The following is an 18,146-nucleotide window of genomic DNA, read 5'->3' on the forward strand; positions in this document are numbered from 1 at the left end:
GAGGAGGGCGAAGCAAGGGGCGGGGTTTAATGTTTTCCATAATCATTGCCTGGATTAAGTGCATTTGAGCCGTAGACCTGGAGCTTGCATCTTTTATTCCTCTATTTCTTTTCTCCACTTTTTCATTACTGCCTTCTTCCCCATCCGACTCTGAACAGGAGCACAGGGAAACATTTAGTTCCTCTTCTTCCTCTTCTTCCTCTTTCCTTCCTCTTCCCATCTGGACCAAACTCGCAAGTAGCATAGAGGATCCAAGTAAATGAGGTTCAATGGATTTTACTTTAGAAGGATGTCGATATCGCACCGCTAACCCATGATGTAAGCCTGAGACTGTGCCAGAGGCACGACGAGCATGGTAAGGTTTACTCTGAAATGCCCTTCTTCCTCTCTTGATAGCTTCCTCTTCTCTCTCAGCTTCTTTTCCAGATTCTCCCACTCTTTCACTTTTGTTAGTTAATGCCAGCTCTATAATTGATTGTCGCTTCTGTCCACTGGCCACCAGTAAACCGACACTGGGGCGCCTGCGCTGCTCAGTACAAACTGGAGGTAAACCAATGGAGGAGCGTCTGGACTGCACTAATGCCACAGAGGGCAGACCGACACTAGAGCGCCTCCTGGCTTTACTGGTCTGAACAGCAGGACCAGGCTGACGCAATGCAGCAGAGTGTTTCTGTCTTTTCTGGCGACGACCAAAGTGACGTTGGAAGAAGAAATCCATCATGTCTCATTGGAATATGAAAGGTACTAAAACTGATATGTGGCATCTGATAAGGTATGCTTGGGTGAAAAACAAAGCAGTGCTTCTTTCCTGTTGTTTCTGACAACAAGTTAAATGTTAATTATCAGATATCCTTGCATAGGATGTTGTAATAAACACATGACAGGAGATGGTATCCACAATAAGTGGGTTTTCTCCACCAAAACCCAGCATAAGTTGAGGGTCCAGCTTCTGCTGGTCACCTTCTAGTCGACCTCCTCTCCTTCTCTCCAATCTTCCTTTAGAATTGCTGAAGAGGCAAGTAGGCTGTGTTGTAAATTAAATCTATGTTGTTCCATAAATGATGACATGAACAAACAGAATTGTGTCCACAAACCCTACTTGAACAATAAGTAGTTCCTTCCAAGGAATAGATAATGGCTGAAAAATGCCCAGAATAAAAATCAAATTTTTCATCTAAACAATTTCACTAGATTCATTGTTCCCGTGTTTAATGATCTAACCAGCTGTTTAATTAGATCAATGGATCACTGATGCAGTGCGGATTTGTTCATAGTCACTCAAGTCATCAAAACTGGTATTAACCAGTAGCGGCTTCACTGGTTCCCTCAACATTCACAGTGTGATTGATTCGTTCAATTGTTCTTCTTTCACAGTGTTGAGTGACACTCATGAACACAGGCATTAGCACATGACCTTATATGTAAGACCCAAGTTTGCCCAATTCAATTCAATTTCAATTCAATTTTATTTATATAGCACTAACTCATTAAAATCCAAGAGACCTGGACATTAGAACACAGACACTTCAACATTCTTTTTCTTCACCTTTGGAACTATTTAAGATTCTAAATGCTTAAATGAAAACCAATCAAAGACACACATAAGGTGAAATAAAATACTCATTGTTATTTGTATTTACTTTGTACGTATGCATTTACCGTGTCAATTAAATTAAAACATTTGTTAAATGACAATTACTTAGCTTTTTGTCTTTAATAATTGAATGAATTGGGTTTCATGGTGACATGAATTTTCCACGCCACACAAAAATCAAATCCCAACACTGAAAACAAAGCAAAGTGGTTTATAACATTTCAGTGTTGTTAAAACAACGTTAAAGAAATGTATTTACTTCCCAACAAGGTTTCTGTGACCGTTGGGGCAAAAGGGTCCAGAGGTGGACTGGGTACCGCCAGAGTCAGGCTCTGATTTCGCTTAATTTCCCCTGGATTTATTGGAATTCATGGGAATTTTCTCTCCAACTAAATCTGTCCCTCTGAGCCCTGAGGTATTTGCCAAAGCGAATTTTGCTGAGTCTGAAAGTATCACTTTATGCTGTCACTAGCAGAAGCCTGAGCTAAAAGGTAAATTGACAAAGCACTCTGTCTAACTATGACACGAATACAAATATGAACTCTGTAGCTTTACGTTGATGGAGGCAGTTGCATCGCAATGCCTCCATCCCTTGAACTGCATGGGTTCCAAGATGCTCACAGTTATACTGACAGTTATTTTACTGGTGTTACTGGTTAAAATGACCTCTACTTCGGTGAATTTTGACACATGAATTGATGCCCTTGGTCATCTTTATGAGAAAAAAAACAAAAAACTGAACATTAGAATCTTCGTGATAGCAGGATTTATTACAGGACTGTTGTATGAAATGAGTCAGTTATAGCTAGATCGACATAATAAACTTGTTACCGAGTGTATCTTTAGTCAGGATAATCCATCCTATCAGACTATGGGCAGTTTCTGCATGTGACACATCAAGTCAACAGATCCGAAACTGCACTATTCACAAGTAGTATCTGTGAAATCATTTACTCATAGTACCTCTGTCCTTTATTATCTGTCAGCAACGCATCAAACAACTGCTGTATTTCCCGCTGTAGACACAGTTACCACAGTTTACAGTAAACTTGACTCTCAGAACACGCTTTAGAGAAAAGCGACAGCAATGGGCTTCACAGTGCGGTTGACTATGCTGCTGAACACTCAGACTCCCATAGTGTCATTAAAAACAATGAAGTTGCACAATCTGTAACCTGCAAATGTCTTGCAAGCGATAGTTGGATAATTCATTAATTAATTTTAAGAATAAATAACTGTAAATACCAATTTGTTGAAAACTAAGCTCATTGGTTATATTGAATGAGGGGGGAAAATGAACGGAAGACCTGCTCCGTGTTTGTTTTTCTAGTTGAACCACTGAACTTACAAGAAATGGAACAACCGCGTTAGGGCCCCAGGGCTGCGGCTGAGTTAGGGCTGCTGCTGCAGACCACACCACCACACACTGACCTAACTCAGTACATAAAATGGAGAGGACAAAGAGGATTGGACAAAAAAGATGAAATGTGGTGTGATGAGTCATGTTATTGAGTGTCTAAGCGTAGAACAGAATACCCTATAACAAAAGATATCAGATGGGAACAGTGCATGATAAAAGCGTGTGCCACTTAGAACTCTTCTACGTCTCTTCTGCTGAAACCACCATACAGTCTAACAGGAAGTCCCATCACAGAAAATCATCAGCGCACTGAAACCTCTGCCGCTCACTTAATCCCACCGCCGACGTTAAACAGAGGAGCACTCTGTGTCCTAATGCTCTGTTAGAAGGGTCAGGGGTTGTCACAGTGATGACATAAAGCCATACAGGAAAGCTATCAACGGCCATAGATTGGGCTGATGTGCAATTTCTTTAAAAAAAAACAAAAACAAAAAAAACATTATTACTATGCTTTCTTTATAGGATTTGGAGGATGTGCTTACATGTCACATCACACTTTGATTTTCGATTCACTTTCAAACACATGCTCAGAGCAGGAACAACCAACGGCCTCTGTCTCTGCCTGGTTGCTTCGCCGAGCTCAAATTTGCTGTAATGTGGTCGGTAGAGTCTGCGACCTGTAACACTCTTGAACAAAGGAGATGTTGAGACTATGTGCCTAAAAAAACAACCATCAACCATCACTTTCGCCAGTCTCAGTGAACTGGAGATCAAATATTAATTGAATGCGATTGACTGTCGAGCTTCTGCGAACCACCACATCACGACATCAATCATACTATTAGAGCCATATTTGTTGCAGGGAATAAAGGGATATTTTTATCCCTAACTAACCCATTTACGTGGACGACCACCACATATGGACTACGAGCCAGGCAAAAGCTGGGCCAGGGGCCTTCGGTCCCGTGGCTCTCTCACCCATTAAGATCATTGAATGGTTGTACTGATCAGGGATCAGATAAATGCTACCGCAGCATGTTAGGCCTCCCGAATGAGCATACGTGTTGAAGTCGCTGGACTCGTTTCCGTCCTGTGACTTTAATGAGGCAGGAAGTAAGTGACTTTCTCCACAGACCACTTACTGGCATAGTTAAACTTGGGAAGAGTAAACATATGTGTCTTGTTTAAACAGATGCATTTACACCTTTCAAACATCTGGCTAGAATTCATCTCTAAATAACTGCACTGTAGTCAATCACTAATGCCTCCTGGTTGCATTTACTCTTGGCTTTTTTGATATCAAATAGTCATGTACACACTGTACATACAGACAGTACATGCATACATTAATACATACATAATACATATTAAAGCAGGCTAAGTATACAGTATACTAAGTTTGTTTTAGAAGCCATCAATGAGCTTTTTGCAGTTACATCACATTCGCCGATGTGTCATCTGATGTGCAACAACAAAATGTCAGTACAGAAATGACAATGCGGAGTTACAGTTTGTCAGTTTCAATCTTCACAAACACTCAAATATTGATATCAACCTCAAAAATCTGATGTTATGCTAAAATGTGGTTACGCGTCCTTGTTTATAGGGTAAATAACGAGAGCTTATGCATAATAATGACTTTCCGTACGATTTGAAACTGCTTTTCTCTGATACTTCCGTCTCTATATCTCTCCTCTCCACTTTGCCTCTAAACATCTCTGTGTTGTTTAGAGGCGAAGAGGATCCTGTGTTTTTCCCCACTGTGTGTGTGTGTGTGTGGCTGTTATCTAACAGCTGCCTTCTACGATGATAATCCCTTACCATAACAGGGGAGAGTTAGGGAGACATGAGATGACAGTACTCAGTAATACAACATTACCCACCTGAGTGTGTATTTGCATGCCAACACCGCTAAGGCTCTTTGTTTGGCTGAATTGCGACAGAAAAAATGACAGACATATTTCAAACGGCATATGCAGACAGGCAAGTGTCTTTCTGTCTCTCGTTTCCAGAAATTGGGACTTTCGTTTAAAGACAGCAGGACTCCTCTGAATGGGGGGTCCAAATTCCTGAGAACAGGGGCATGCAGTACGTGACAACAGTGTTCTTGCTGACATCAGCAGGGCTCAGGTGTTACATTTCAACATAACTGGACACCTGCTGTGTGAGAAAAAAAATCTCAATTTAACAATCCACTTTTTCAGACCTTTTAACCGCAGTGTCTGTGAGACGAGGTGAACAAATACACCTTTTATCCTCACTGTAATGTAAACCTGTAATACCACCCAATCTAACATCGTGCACTGCAGGTTTACAAGTTGTGATGTTCCAGTGCAACATATGATGGACAACCGCAAACAGTGCACTAGGTGGTAAATATATTCATAAATTCTCAACTTCTCGGTCATAAAGTGTGCATATTCCTCTAACAGCCTGTCCATGTAGTGAAAAACAACATGTCCAGACTGCTAAGAACAACAGGAGCCTGTCCTTCTATTAAAAAAACAAACCCATAGGCCGTCTGTGCACGCAGCGTATTACGACTCTTTGTTAGATGTTATTGTTAAGCGACCTCTAGCAGCTGCAGTAATTATGATAGGAGCGAAGGAGGAAGATGTTTGACATGGTATATAGAGAGACAAAGTCTATATTAAGAGGAGCCTGGGGTGGATCGATGGGTCGATATGTCACGAGAGACAACTGTTTGTTTCCTGCTTGAAACCAATAGTCGACGTTGGTATCTTTTTTTAAGCGGGACCGTTCCATAAGCTTAACCGTCTGTTTATTATTGTAACCATGATGATGAAGGTCTGGTACACCAGTGTCCTTACACTCTGCATATTTATTATTGTAACCATGACAATGAAGGTCCGGTACGCTCGCCGCCGTAGGGGCGCTATTCCCGGAGACAGTCCTATGGGTCGTATCAGAGGGTAGGGACAAATGACCTGTATGGTCGTTTAGGTTGGAGGACTTCATGCCTCACTTCTAATGTTTACTCTTTGGTGTGGCTCTTTGATTGGTCCAGTTAATGGGACGCACAGTACATGTAAGCTAGCTCCTGGTAAATCCAATGTCAACATCCGTCAATGTCCTGTCAACTTTACAATTTGACAAGGATGAGCTGAATGCATCATTAAACACGCAGCCGGGGAGCGATGGATTCAAGGGCATTGAGACCTCAAATGTGGGCAACAGAGGCCAAATTTCTCCACTGTATTTGAAGGAGCGTTGGGAACGCGTCAACCCTGTCCAACTGTCGTGAAGTACTGAGTCGTGAAATGCTGGTTTGGGAAGGAGTTTCCTATGAATTGGAATGCAGCATAAATCTGCTTCACTACTTCAAGTTAGAGGCTGCAGGTTCTCCCAGCATGCTCTGGGTGAGAGACAAACACAGAGGAAGGTCAAAAACAGCTGCATGTAATTGGAGTATGGGCCATGCAAACAGAGGAAGACCATTCTCACTTATTGCTTACGTGCATTTTACTTTTTCATTTATACTTAAATGTATAGCATTGTTATAAATAAAGCCCTACCACCAGCCCTAAGAGGCCAAAATATCAATTACTCCTCACAAGAAGGAAACGTTGCACAGAACAGACAGGAAACTGATGATTTTCCTATTCTCAGGACCGTACCAGTTATAATGCAACGTGTCCTGAGGATGGCTCGACAGGAATGACAACCAGGATGTCGAATCAAAAGGGTCCGTCCCATTGAGAGTACGAGTGTTCTAAGCAAATGTCATGGCATTCCGTCTGCCTATGTTAGGAAATACATGCAATGTTGACATTTTTTTTCCCTGGGAGAGAGCAAGCCTGCACTGGGAATTTGTGGTGCGGTTGAGCTGTATTGCATCATACGGAGAGGTGTTTCTGTTGTTCAGCCAACTTTCAATGATATAAATCGTATAGCATAGTATAATTCACCGCAAAATGCAGCCTCCAAAATGACCATAGAGTCGAACCGTCATGAATGTATAATTTATTGCAGGACTTCTGTATTAGACTGCATTAGTTTTCATTAGGTGTTCCTAATAAACTGGCAACAGAGTGTATATTTGAATATTTTTTGTGTACATTTTGTGTACTGGACACTTTAGCAGGATGGAGGATGAAAGATACAGTCATCAAAAGCATCAGGCTTCATCCTCTGGAGACCACGAATATTCACAGTGCAACAAGTCCTAGCCCTCTGCACAGGAAAAAGTCTTCTCTGGTCTGACGTCCCTATCGGCAGGATGAATCCATCCGTCTGTGTCTTCCAAAACTGTTACAAATCCCTGAGGTGTATGGAAATATTGCGGTTTGGGCTAAAATGACAACTTTATTAAGGTTAGGGGGCCGTCGTCAGGGTTACAATACTAAACACGTGACTAAGGTCATGGAAGAATCGGGGTCATGCTTAAAAAAAAAAAAAACAACGCTGAGAGTTGGTGGGTGACAAGGAACAAACGCCGGTACAAAACGGTGTGAGACCACTACTGGAGGGTCAACTACCTCAGGCGGACCACATGGATGCACTTCATGGAAAGAATAGAGAGGTTCTGTCCGCCTGTGTGCGAGCGTGTGTGCGGGTGTCTGAGACTATCCAGAGCTCTGCGCTGGTGAATCAAATATTTACATAAAAAATAGTGGTTTACAATAAGAATACACAGTCATAAAGAGTGTTCTATGGCAATGTGGTTTTCCTCTACTGGGGTGAGACTAAGCCTTCTAGCTATCTAAAGCAATGCAATGAGAACTAACGCTTGCATCTTTACACCTCTATAAGCCTCCAATGTGCTTTATCGTAAGGGAGGATGTGTATATGATTTATTTTACATTGTCTGTAGAAAATCTAACTGTCCCGTACTGCAATTCACTTTTCACTGTCGTGATATTTGCCTCAACCTGCTTCTTCTACTTCAGGCATTAATTTTGTGCCCCAAAAGAAAAACAATTCAACAACCTCTGAGGATTCTGTAGTTTGGCTGACAAGACACATCGCAGGATACAGTGCAGTGAGTCATCAGCCCTGCTGGCGTTTGTCCCATTTGCTATTGTGTGTTGACAGGATACATCAAATGCCATACGAGTTCAACAATCAACATGAATGTTGCAAAATCTTCCCAGAGCCCAGAAAGGCTATTTTTATGTGTGAGATATGCAAGAAAACTTTTTGAAGTATCGCTGGTTGAGCAGCAGTCGGGATAGGAATGACCAGGCTCTGCTTTCCATCACAGTACATCACACGTACAGTGCAGTCCAAAAAAAAGTCTGAGACCACTTTCCCATTCATGGGAAAGACTTTACATCATAAATCATTTCTGATTATACAGGGAAGGAGAGACTCTAACATAAAACCTCATTGATTCCAAGATGTCTAGAAGCATCTGAATTTACTTAACACCTCTTTGGTTTTTTTATCTTTAGTTGCAAGGTGCGGCATAGAGCACACCTCTCTTTGCACGTCCATTTTACACATTTGAGCAGGCCCAGGGGCCCGGTCTCTGTAGTAAACTCCATCTCACTAATTGCGCGGACCTGCGACTACGGAAAGCAGACCTATCCTCACACGGCTCCAATCTGGATTGGCAACTCATTTTACATAAAATGCAGCTATCTTCCAGGAACCCCAATCATCATGATACTCATTTTAATTTTATACAGAGGACATACTTTACTCCCCACACTTGGCATGAAATAAAAGCCGCAGCCTCATCAAAGAGCGCCCTGTGCACACAAAGTGAAAGCGTCATGGATGCGCTCAAACGCAACTGGCCCAACCGACTCCCCACTCAACCAGCAGGCTTGTTGCAAGACAGCTCCACCGTGGAGCCTGGTGTCAAACGTAGGCATCTCTGGCCACGGCTGGCATGAAAGCTGCACACAGGCTGATAGGCTGCAGGCGGAAATCCCCCTTCTTTGATGATGTACAAAGACGGCTTCTAGATTTCACAGATGTATCTAGAGGGCTGGAATGGAACACCGAGGAAGTAACGCGTACCATGCAAAAAACAAAAAAACAGGCCACAATAGAATTGAGCTGCTATTACTGTAAAGTTGGTATAGAAGTGGTTGTGAGAGGGAGGGATGGATGAAGGAGTGCTCTCTGACTTGACTTTGCTTACTTTGTGAGTATTTTATCATTATCCATGTACTGTCACTGTGTGGATGAACTGATTCTGGCAAAAATGATCACACAAACATTTTATCGATAGAAAGTCATTGAATAAAGTAATATCTTTTTTGTTATTATTTCATCTCTTCTACTTTTATCTGGTTTTATTATTTACTGTATAATTGTATTATTTTCTGTTGTGTCTCATTAAAGCACTTTGGAACAACAATAAGAAAGGTGCTACACAAATTAAGTTATTATTATTATTATTATTATTATGAGCATAATTATTATTAGTAGGGAAATTGTTCACGCTGTAAAAGGTTCACTGACAGTGTATCTCATTTGTTCCTACACCATCTGCTCCTGACAATTAAAGCACATTTTACCTTTTTATTTATTTAGTCTGTGCAGGAAACTGGTGGTTTGGGTAAATACTGAAAAAGTCAACATTGACTTGAAGCATGAGACAGGACATGTTTATTTTCGAAACATTTTTCTCTACGTCTCTTTTCCTAACTTTAACCACAGTCTGGATGTCAACGGCTGCAGACACCTGTTCTTTGTACGAACGCCATCCACGCCGACCACCTCCCTGCGACTCCTGCGCAGGAACGAAAACCACAAACCCCTCCCGGACTGGGAAGCAAAGCGTTGCCAGTGAACACGGATGATGCAGCGATTATGTTTTCTCCAAATGGCAAAAAAAAAATAAGCATGGTGTATAAACATGATTTTCCAGATTATACGCAGGGTGGTTGAAGGCCTTGGGAATTGGTTGGGTGAGGCAACGGAGAACCTTCCCCCTCTACAAGCTCTCTTGTCACAGTGTTCAAAATTCAGCACTGTTAACAGTCAACTCTCAAACTCTCAGTTTTGAAGCACTAATAGAAAATCAGTCAGTGTATATTCAACTTGGACTGATGTCGTTTGGTTTCGTGGAGCTAGTAATCTCTATTATGCATGACAACTGCAACTTTGTCAATTATTTGTCACCTGATTTTTATAATATATTTGGTGTGTGTCTACCAGGCACGTCTCTCTCTCTCTCTCTATTCCCGTGTAGATATGTTTTCACTCTAAACAGTAGCCATCTCTCACACTCTCTTCACGACTCTCTCTCTCTCTCTCTCTGTTATCAGTCTAAATGGTGACATGTTCTCAGCCTAAACAGCTGCGTTTATGTCAGCCCGATGATTTAAATTGCACACATAAACACACATTTCCACCAGCCCACATGTACAGGCACTTCAGTAATGTTGCTCAGCCTAATCCCCCAGCACCTCTGCTACAGCCAAGTGATTTTTACAAACATGAATATGAGAAAATGACGTGGACACTAAGCACAACAAGAGAAAAAACCTTGAAATAATAATACCCTTTCACTGAACGTAGCTCAGTAGCTCGTGTTTCCACTTCTATCATTAATCATCCATTTACTTACTTACTCCTTGTAATTTGCTTTTCTTGGGCACTGACCAAAGTGTAGAAAAGTGTCCAACACCATTCTCTTTTTCACTCTGTTTTTTTAGTCTACACTAAGTCCTCAGAGTCCACTAAGTCCTGGCTCTTTAGCTGCTAAATGCTCCACTATGATCACCTGCTGCTCTCTGACTATGTCCGTCTGCGGCCTGGTGCGAGACAAGTTAGGCACAGTTGGGTTTCTACAGCTGCCCGTATTAAGAACAGCTGGGATCTCTGCAGTTTGTTTACAGCATTCAGTCCTCTCTGCCCTGCTGTTATTACATACATATCAGCCAGCCCCCCGGCCCCTTGACCCGTGCATGGACTCGCGGCGTCTGTTGTGTCGCGATGCCTTAGCCCGCGAAGGTCTAGAGCTTATGGAAAATGGTGTTCATGAAAGACGGCTAAAAGACAGAGATATTGAATAAGCAACAACACTAGATCTTTTTTTTTTTTTTTTAAACTTCCGTCCTTATCTAGACATACAAAAACAAGCCACATGAAATACACTGAGAAAGGCTTTGCTCCAACGCTGTATTTTTAATTATTGGCATAGTTGCAAATATCTTTTGAATGAGGTTTTCTTAGTTCTGCAACAGAACCCGTAAGCTCTGGTTTCACCTTGGCTCTAAGCACTTTGAATGTTGCATCTTGTTAGTCTGTTAAATGTCCAAGAACGGCTTGGTTTTTGTTTTGCGTCAAGATAGTTGACAGCACCAGCGACTGCGCCACATCAGCTGCTTGTTAATGCTCGTTAAACCACAATAGAACTAGAATTTGCTCATACTCAAAGTGGGAGCAGGGGCAGCACAATTCGGAAACAAAGACACTGTTTCATATTGAGAAACAGTGATGACATTTCTCAATAAAGAAGAAGTGACTTTTTTTTTTTTAGACACTACAAAGAATCCCCCAAAGCCTTTTGTTGTAAAACTCCTCCCACAAAGGGGTCGGTGACCATGAAGAAAGCCTAAAGTTGTGAGAAACACTGAGGCTTGCATGACCTGGCAAGGGCAAGTGTATTTTTGTTGGCAAGATTCATTTTAATCCATATTTTTTGCCTTATTTGTCACAGAGCGCCCTTGTATCAGCTTGTTTATTGCCTTTATTTATGTCTGACTTGACTGAAAACTACGAAGAACACAGCACTGCATCAGCCCACCAACAACACTACACTGACTGAGCCTGCTGAGTATTACAGAGTTCACAGAGTTGAAGACTAAACTGTTGATTCTACTGTTTATTATCCAGCACAACACCCAAAACCACAAGTAATTTCTACCACTGTCTGAAATCAATTTTGGCTAAATTATAAAATAAATGTTCGAAAAAACAAAGAATAAATTAGGAGCCAACCTGAGAAAGTAGGGGGAAAAACTATCCATCCATGCTTCCACTCCTCTCTATAATCTATGTATCTGCCGAGCTCACACTAAACCCTGGTGTACTGTGACCGTTAATGGGGAGCAGAGAGTGAGAGAAAGAGACAGAGGGAGGGGTGAGAGACTTCGCCGGTGTGATGGGAAGAAGAGAGAGAGAGAGAGAGAGAGAGAGAGAGAGTGGGTGTGGCACAGAGAGAGAGAGAAAGAGAGAGCACGCGTGAGAGAGGACTAAAATAACTCGGTGTACTTCCTTGACAAGCTGAGTGCAAAACTGATAAATGTTCTCTCTCTCTCTTTCTCTCTACACACACACACACACACACACACACACACACACACACACACACACACACACACACACACACGGACTCAGACATCAAACGTACCGTGCAAAAGAGGAAGCAGAGAATGCCTCAGAAAGATTGATTGTGAAGCCTTACAATGAGCAATGAGAGAGTGAGTTACATAGTTATATCCCCTTTCTATGGCACGCATTTTATGAGTAATTCAAGAGTCACTGATCATTAACCAATTTAATTTCCAACAAGCCAGACCAACCCATGCATACTGCATACAGAAATACTGACTTTACCTTTGTCATTTCTATGTAATTTTCTTTGACATTTTTTTTTCTTTTTTTTCTTTTTTGTCCATCTTTAACCCTCAAATTTAATACTTTTTTTTAAATTAACAATAATATTAATTTATCAAAACAAGCACTTTTTTATTTCTATATCTTTTAATCAAGATGAACAATGAACCAACACAAATGTCCTAATTTTTGTGTTTTTACTGTGTTCATACTGGGGGATCACAGTGGGCAACTGGTTGTTTTGAAATCCAAATTACAATTTGAAAGAGTAGCAATGGTATTTATACTTTAACTTATAACTTTCAATATTAGCTAGTTATGGCTTAACAAGCTAAAAGAGCTGAAAGCTATAATTAACTAGCGGTAGCCAACTGTCACTGTAGTCAGCTAACTAACATTAACAGGCCTACCACAATAAATGACTTAGGTGTGTTATCGAACTCTCTGAATGGTGGTGTCTGTACTATTTACATTTAAAGAATGGAAAGTAAAGCAAAGGCACAACATTTTGATTTTTAAAAAGTCGACCCGTCGTTTTGTTGTTAGGTAATTGCACCACACTAGCTAGTATTAGCCTTTAGCTAATTCTGTTGTTGTGAGGGTCAATGCTAGCAAATATATTGAACAGCAGTCAGAATCTTCCGGTCCAACTTTTAAGCACATCATACCATTTTTTTTTTTTTTTTTTTTTAAAGTTCATCACCTTATATAATGAGAATCAGGACTAACAGGGTTTTGGGGGCAGATTGGGGGGGAAGTTCATCCTGCTAGTCAGGCTAATGTTAGCTCAGCCGCTGAAGTGAAAAAACTGTCAACAGTATCCAGGGATCATCAGTCCCAGGTCAAAACGTTTGCCTGATTAGGCAAGACCTACATGCAGTATGTCATTATTACTAAGAGTTGGTAATATTCAGCTGATTTCAAAAAAGTAATACAACTTTTGAATGATATGACTATATATGGAAATTACTCTACTTTCAAGAATACCATTAATGTAAAACTTAAAGGTAACACTTTATAGGCTGCAATTTACAGTGTAATGCTGTTGTATGTATGAGACACCAGTCAAATACTTAGTGGTTTCTAAAGGTACTTAAAACACAGGTGAAGTGAGAGAATATCAGACTGGGGAAGAAGGGAGAGAAGAGGAGAAATAAATTATATTTAAGTAGTGCTGGACGAACATTCCTCCTAGGAGCAAATTTCTGAAGTATGGCCCCACTTCTTGACTAATCCTTATTTCAAATCAGACAATGAAGTGGAAGACATAAATATTGTCTTTTCCACCGTGCCTATATCTAAGAACCAGTAAATGTTCTAGGCTAGTGGTACCTGATGCATGCAACAAAATTACCCTGTAAATCGTGGGCTCTATTATAAAGTGTTACCGTAAGAACCTGTAGGAGAACAACAAGCATTTACCTGATTGTTTTAAAGAGGAAACAAGATAAATTTATTTTACAAACTTTACTTTGGATACAGACTTCTCTTTTTCCAATGTAGAGGCCTGAAGTTGATTTTATTGAAATCTTAACCACAACATTGTTCAGAAAAAAAATCACCCTTAGATATTGTCCTCATATCTTTCAGCCCTATGATAATTAATCAGCAGAAGTTGACAAATAGTTGCAAACCAATAATCACCATGAGCCTCCTCTGATTTACAAAGTCAAAGAGTTTCACCAGGGTAATGCCGCATGCTCACAACTACTCAGCATCTTCTGCCTGCTAAACGGGCACCAGACAAACCAAATTAGCCCCTAGTGCTGTGCCATCATCCCTCGGTTTTTTTCACCCATGTAGGCTGACAGTTGGAGTGTCTAGCCACGCCGGAGGCACGACTGTCCTCGCTGTTCCCACTGGCATGACAACCATGGCCCCCTGTTGCCGTGGGAGTCGTGTCCTCTGTTGACATGATGACTAGCGAGCCACTGGCAAGGTTATACACACATACGCATTCAAGAACACACACACACACACACACACAAACATATTCCGTATCCTGCCCTGACTCACCGGTACGGCAGGAAATGGCACTGCGAAAAGAAAAAAAAACCCAGATTCTTTCCCAAACGTGACAACTAAACCTTTGATAAGATAGGAGGCATTAACATTTGGGTTTGTTATCTAATGTCTGCAGATCTGTGGGCCGGGGGGGGGGGGCGGTCTACAGTAGAATGTAATAAAATTTACAAGAAATGTGCAAGGCCCTACGTGCGTTAGAGAGGGTCTACAGAAGTGTGTCTGGAGTGTGTGTGTGTGTGTGTTACTGTCTGTCTGTCTGTCAGTCATAGGCTACTTTTGGGGAAATTTCAGACTAAAGACCAGTTATTTGCGGACAGCTTGTCCAATTAGGGACAAAGGGTTAGGGTGAGGTGAAGGTTAGGGTGAGGGGCTAGGGACCGCATTACGTCAATAAGTGTCCTCGCACAGATAGAAGGGCGTAGATTACGATACTACAGCTGTGAGCCGCCTCAGTGTGACTTCGCAGGTACTTCACATCTGTTCACATCCTGCCTGATCTGGGCAGAAGGCTGAGTTTGAGCCAATGCCTCCACCTGCTGGTCAATGTTAGGTATTACACTGGTGGTGGTGGTGGTGGTATCTTTTAAAAAACCGTTTAATATTTTGGAACTTGTTTTTCACTCTCTGTCACTCATGCCGTCTTACCTCCTGGTGAAGAGCTTGAGTCCGGTGAAAGACCTGGAGCAGCCGGTCAGCATCTCCTTCTCCTCCTCCACACAGGCCGAGCGCGACGAGGAGGAGGGCAGTGAGCCATTAGAGGAGGAGGACTCCGAGCTGAATTCGCCATCGTCTCCTTTTACTCTTAGTGCCCCTTCTCTTTCCAGCTCTAACCTCTTTTCTTCAATTGCCCCACGACAGGTCGTCAGTCCTGCCCCATCAGCGTCTGCTCCCAGGTCCGGATCCATGACAGACAATATGTTCAGTCACTGCGTTCTCATGCGCTGTCACATTTTGGTGGGATAAGCTACAGCTCCTGGAATTCTGGGTAGTCTTTGCAAAATGTTTCAATATTCTTAGAAAAAAGGAGTCCTTGTGTGAATTACGTTTGATTATCCCCTGTGTAGTCCAAACAATCCCAGAGGAGAACTCCAAACGTTTCTTTAAGTATTCCAAATATTCCCCAAGGAATTCTTGGTGGGGTGGCGGAATTCCATATAGACGAGAAGCTACAATCCTCCTGACCGAAGGTCCTCAGGGTGCTCCGTGAAACCCATGAGCCGCAAGTGGAATCGGCCTTCAAATGTGCAGACCTCCCCGCGCTCTCGGCCTCTCTGATCAGATAGTGGACGGGGGCTCCCTGACCCCAGCTGCTTCGCTACAGTCACTGACTTGCAAATAAGTCGTAAGGTTCCTCGTGGCGGGGAAATCGACCAATAGCAATAAATGTGAAGTGTGTACACTGTGCTCTAGTACAGGCAAGGGGCCACACTTTACTCCAACTACTATGTGTACTATACTTAAAGTGTCATGAGACCGCTAAAATAAATGGTACATTAACAACAGCACTGCAAACTTTAGTATTAAGGTTAAAGAAATGAAGGTATAAATGTTACCATCCACCATATACAACAATTAGGTTAAAACAAAGTGGTATAATGAAGGTACTAAATTCAAGCGGCCATTTTTAAAAGTATTAAACTCAGTCATACAACTACAATGAATTATTACTACACTTAAACTGCTCTAGGACTTCAAACATGGCTACCCTGCAGAGGCGGCAATGTCAATAATCCACATGCCAAAGGTCTTTTACAAGATACACAAGGCGCGTGCGTGTGTGTGTGTGTGTGTGTGTGTGTGTGTGTGTGTGTGTGTGTGTGTGTGTGTGTGTGTGTGTGTGTGTGTGTGTAGAGAGAGGGATTAGTGTTGGGTCCTGAGGGAGGGATAATCCCTCCCAGCATTCCTCACTACGTCGCCACTTAGTAGTAGTGCTGTCAGCGGCAGCACTGTCAGTATCAGTGCAGTAGCAGTCCAGTGTTCCTGTCACTACCAGTCAGCGCTCACTCTCCTCTTTGTTTGCTCTTCAGCTTTTCACCTCTCTGTCTTGCTCCTCCCTCTCTTCTTCCTCTTCGCGTGCCTTCCTCACCAAGTTCAGATTCTTTCCCCTCCTCCTCCCCTCTCCTCTTCTTTAGTCTCTTGCGGAGTTTAATCACACTCCGCGGGAGTTGGACGTTGACAACCCACGCAGACACAGCCGAGGGTCACACCGCTACACAGGCACTTTCGTTAACACACTCTGATCTTCTACTACCCGCCCGGCTAAAACCAGGAAGTGGATAATGACAACAATCGGGTCCTCGCTCTTAGCTGCCCTGTCACGTGCCTGACTGAAAATCTCTCATTGACTACTGCTGTCCACTCCTGACTGACTGCTGCAATGTAGTCTTTGTCGCAATATTTACATGATGTTCTTATTGTGGCTAATATCTGCCACCAGTCGGAACAAGTCACACTCCTGAACTTACCAAAGTAGGTAAAGACAGCAATTATGAAATGTTACTGCAGACACAAATGAAATGGAGGTCACTTTGACTGAAGTCACCCGTGTGGAGTCCTCATACACCAGTGGACCTCTATCACGTGAATGACAATCTGTCTCATGAAAACATACACATTAACCAGCCACAGCGTTTATTCGACTCTTTGACTTCTTATGGACGTCGACTTGTTGACATGGCACCTACACTCTTACTGTATATACCAGCCACCTTAAAGTTTGTAAAGCTGAGATGATTATCATTCAAAATATTGGATGTCACCGATGTTCTACAGGACAAAACCAAAAACAGACGGCGTGGCTGTGTTTTAGAAGATGGGGAGACTTGTCCGCACTTGGCTTGTCCGCAGCTTGATCTCCGGCTCCTCCTTTCCTTGAGCAAGACACAGAACCCCTAACTGGTAGTCAGGCCAGCAACTTGAGCGGTAGCCTGCTAATTACTAGAGAACAAACGACAAATCTTCACCAAATCTGAGACTAGACCAGAAAAGGAAATTTCGGGATTTATTGCGGTGCACAAATCATAAATTCAAGCTCTCAAATGAGTGTCGCATGCTCCTGTTAAGTCTGTGAGGGCTCAGGGCCGTTCCGCTCTAAAATCAAATCAAGCTTCGGGCTCTCTGGCTGCCAGTTTGAGCCCACAATGCACAGTGTTGTGACGTTATAACGGGTATGTCAGTGGAAAGGCACACTGGAAAAAAGAAAAAGGAAGATGGAAGTAGTTGGCAAAATGATATTTCCTTTTACGCATAATCACAAATGTTGTTATATTCTTGTGATGGCATGATGATTACTCCTAGATATGCTGATTTAGTCCAAGAGAACAAGAAGAACTCCAGTTCAATGAACTACAAACCCCGAAACGTCAGCTTCACGCTTCACACTGTCCTCACCTCTGTCCAGGTGGGACGATGGCACAAGGCGCTGTCCCACTCCTCAGACAGCGCGTGGAGCCGTCATACCCTTCTGACCTCACACAGCGAGGGAAGAGCGGGAGAGAGAGCCTTGTGCCGCTCTGACACTGAACAGCTCCACTACAGCCGCCATCCACCTTCACTCAAGCAAGAGATTCAAGACATGAAGGACATCAGTGTGTTATTCCGACTCTCAGTGGTTTCCCTACTCTGTCT

The 18,146-nt window shown here is 42.4% G+C and overlaps 1 protein-coding gene across 5 annotated transcripts in view; it reads right to left on the reverse strand.

Moving 5' to 3' along the window:
• Positions 1 to 16,794, reverse strand: part of LOC120798004 (diacylglycerol kinase zeta-like) — a 100,695-nt gene extending 83,901 nt beyond the window's left edge. For 4 of the 5 annotated variants that reach the window (XM_040141891.1, XM_040141890.1, XM_040141889.1 and 1 more), the window contains exons 1-2: positions 11,877 to 11,974; positions 1 to 1,007 (exon numbers count right to left, since the gene is read on the reverse strand). The exon at positions 1 to 1,007 is cut by the window's left edge and continues 328 nt beyond it. In XM_040141891.1, the coding sequence (XP_039997825.1) occupies positions 1 to 721 (721 nt within the window). In that variant the 5' untranslated portion in view covers positions 722 to 1,007; positions 11,877 to 11,974. Of the gene's footprint in view, positions 1,008 to 11,876; positions 11,975 to 15,164 lie in introns of those variants that run through there. The other variant, XM_040141892.1, reaches the window with a different exon arrangement.
• Between the last annotated feature and the right edge of the window lie 1,352 nt (positions 16,795 to 18,146).

This window comes from Xiphias gladius, chromosome 13 (genome assembly GCF_016859285.1).
Source record: "Xiphias gladius isolate SHS-SW01 ecotype Sanya breed wild chromosome 13, ASM1685928v1, whole genome shotgun sequence".
NCBI classification, from domain to species: domain Eukaryota; kingdom Metazoa; phylum Chordata; class Actinopteri; order Istiophoriformes; family Xiphiidae; genus Xiphias; species Xiphias gladius.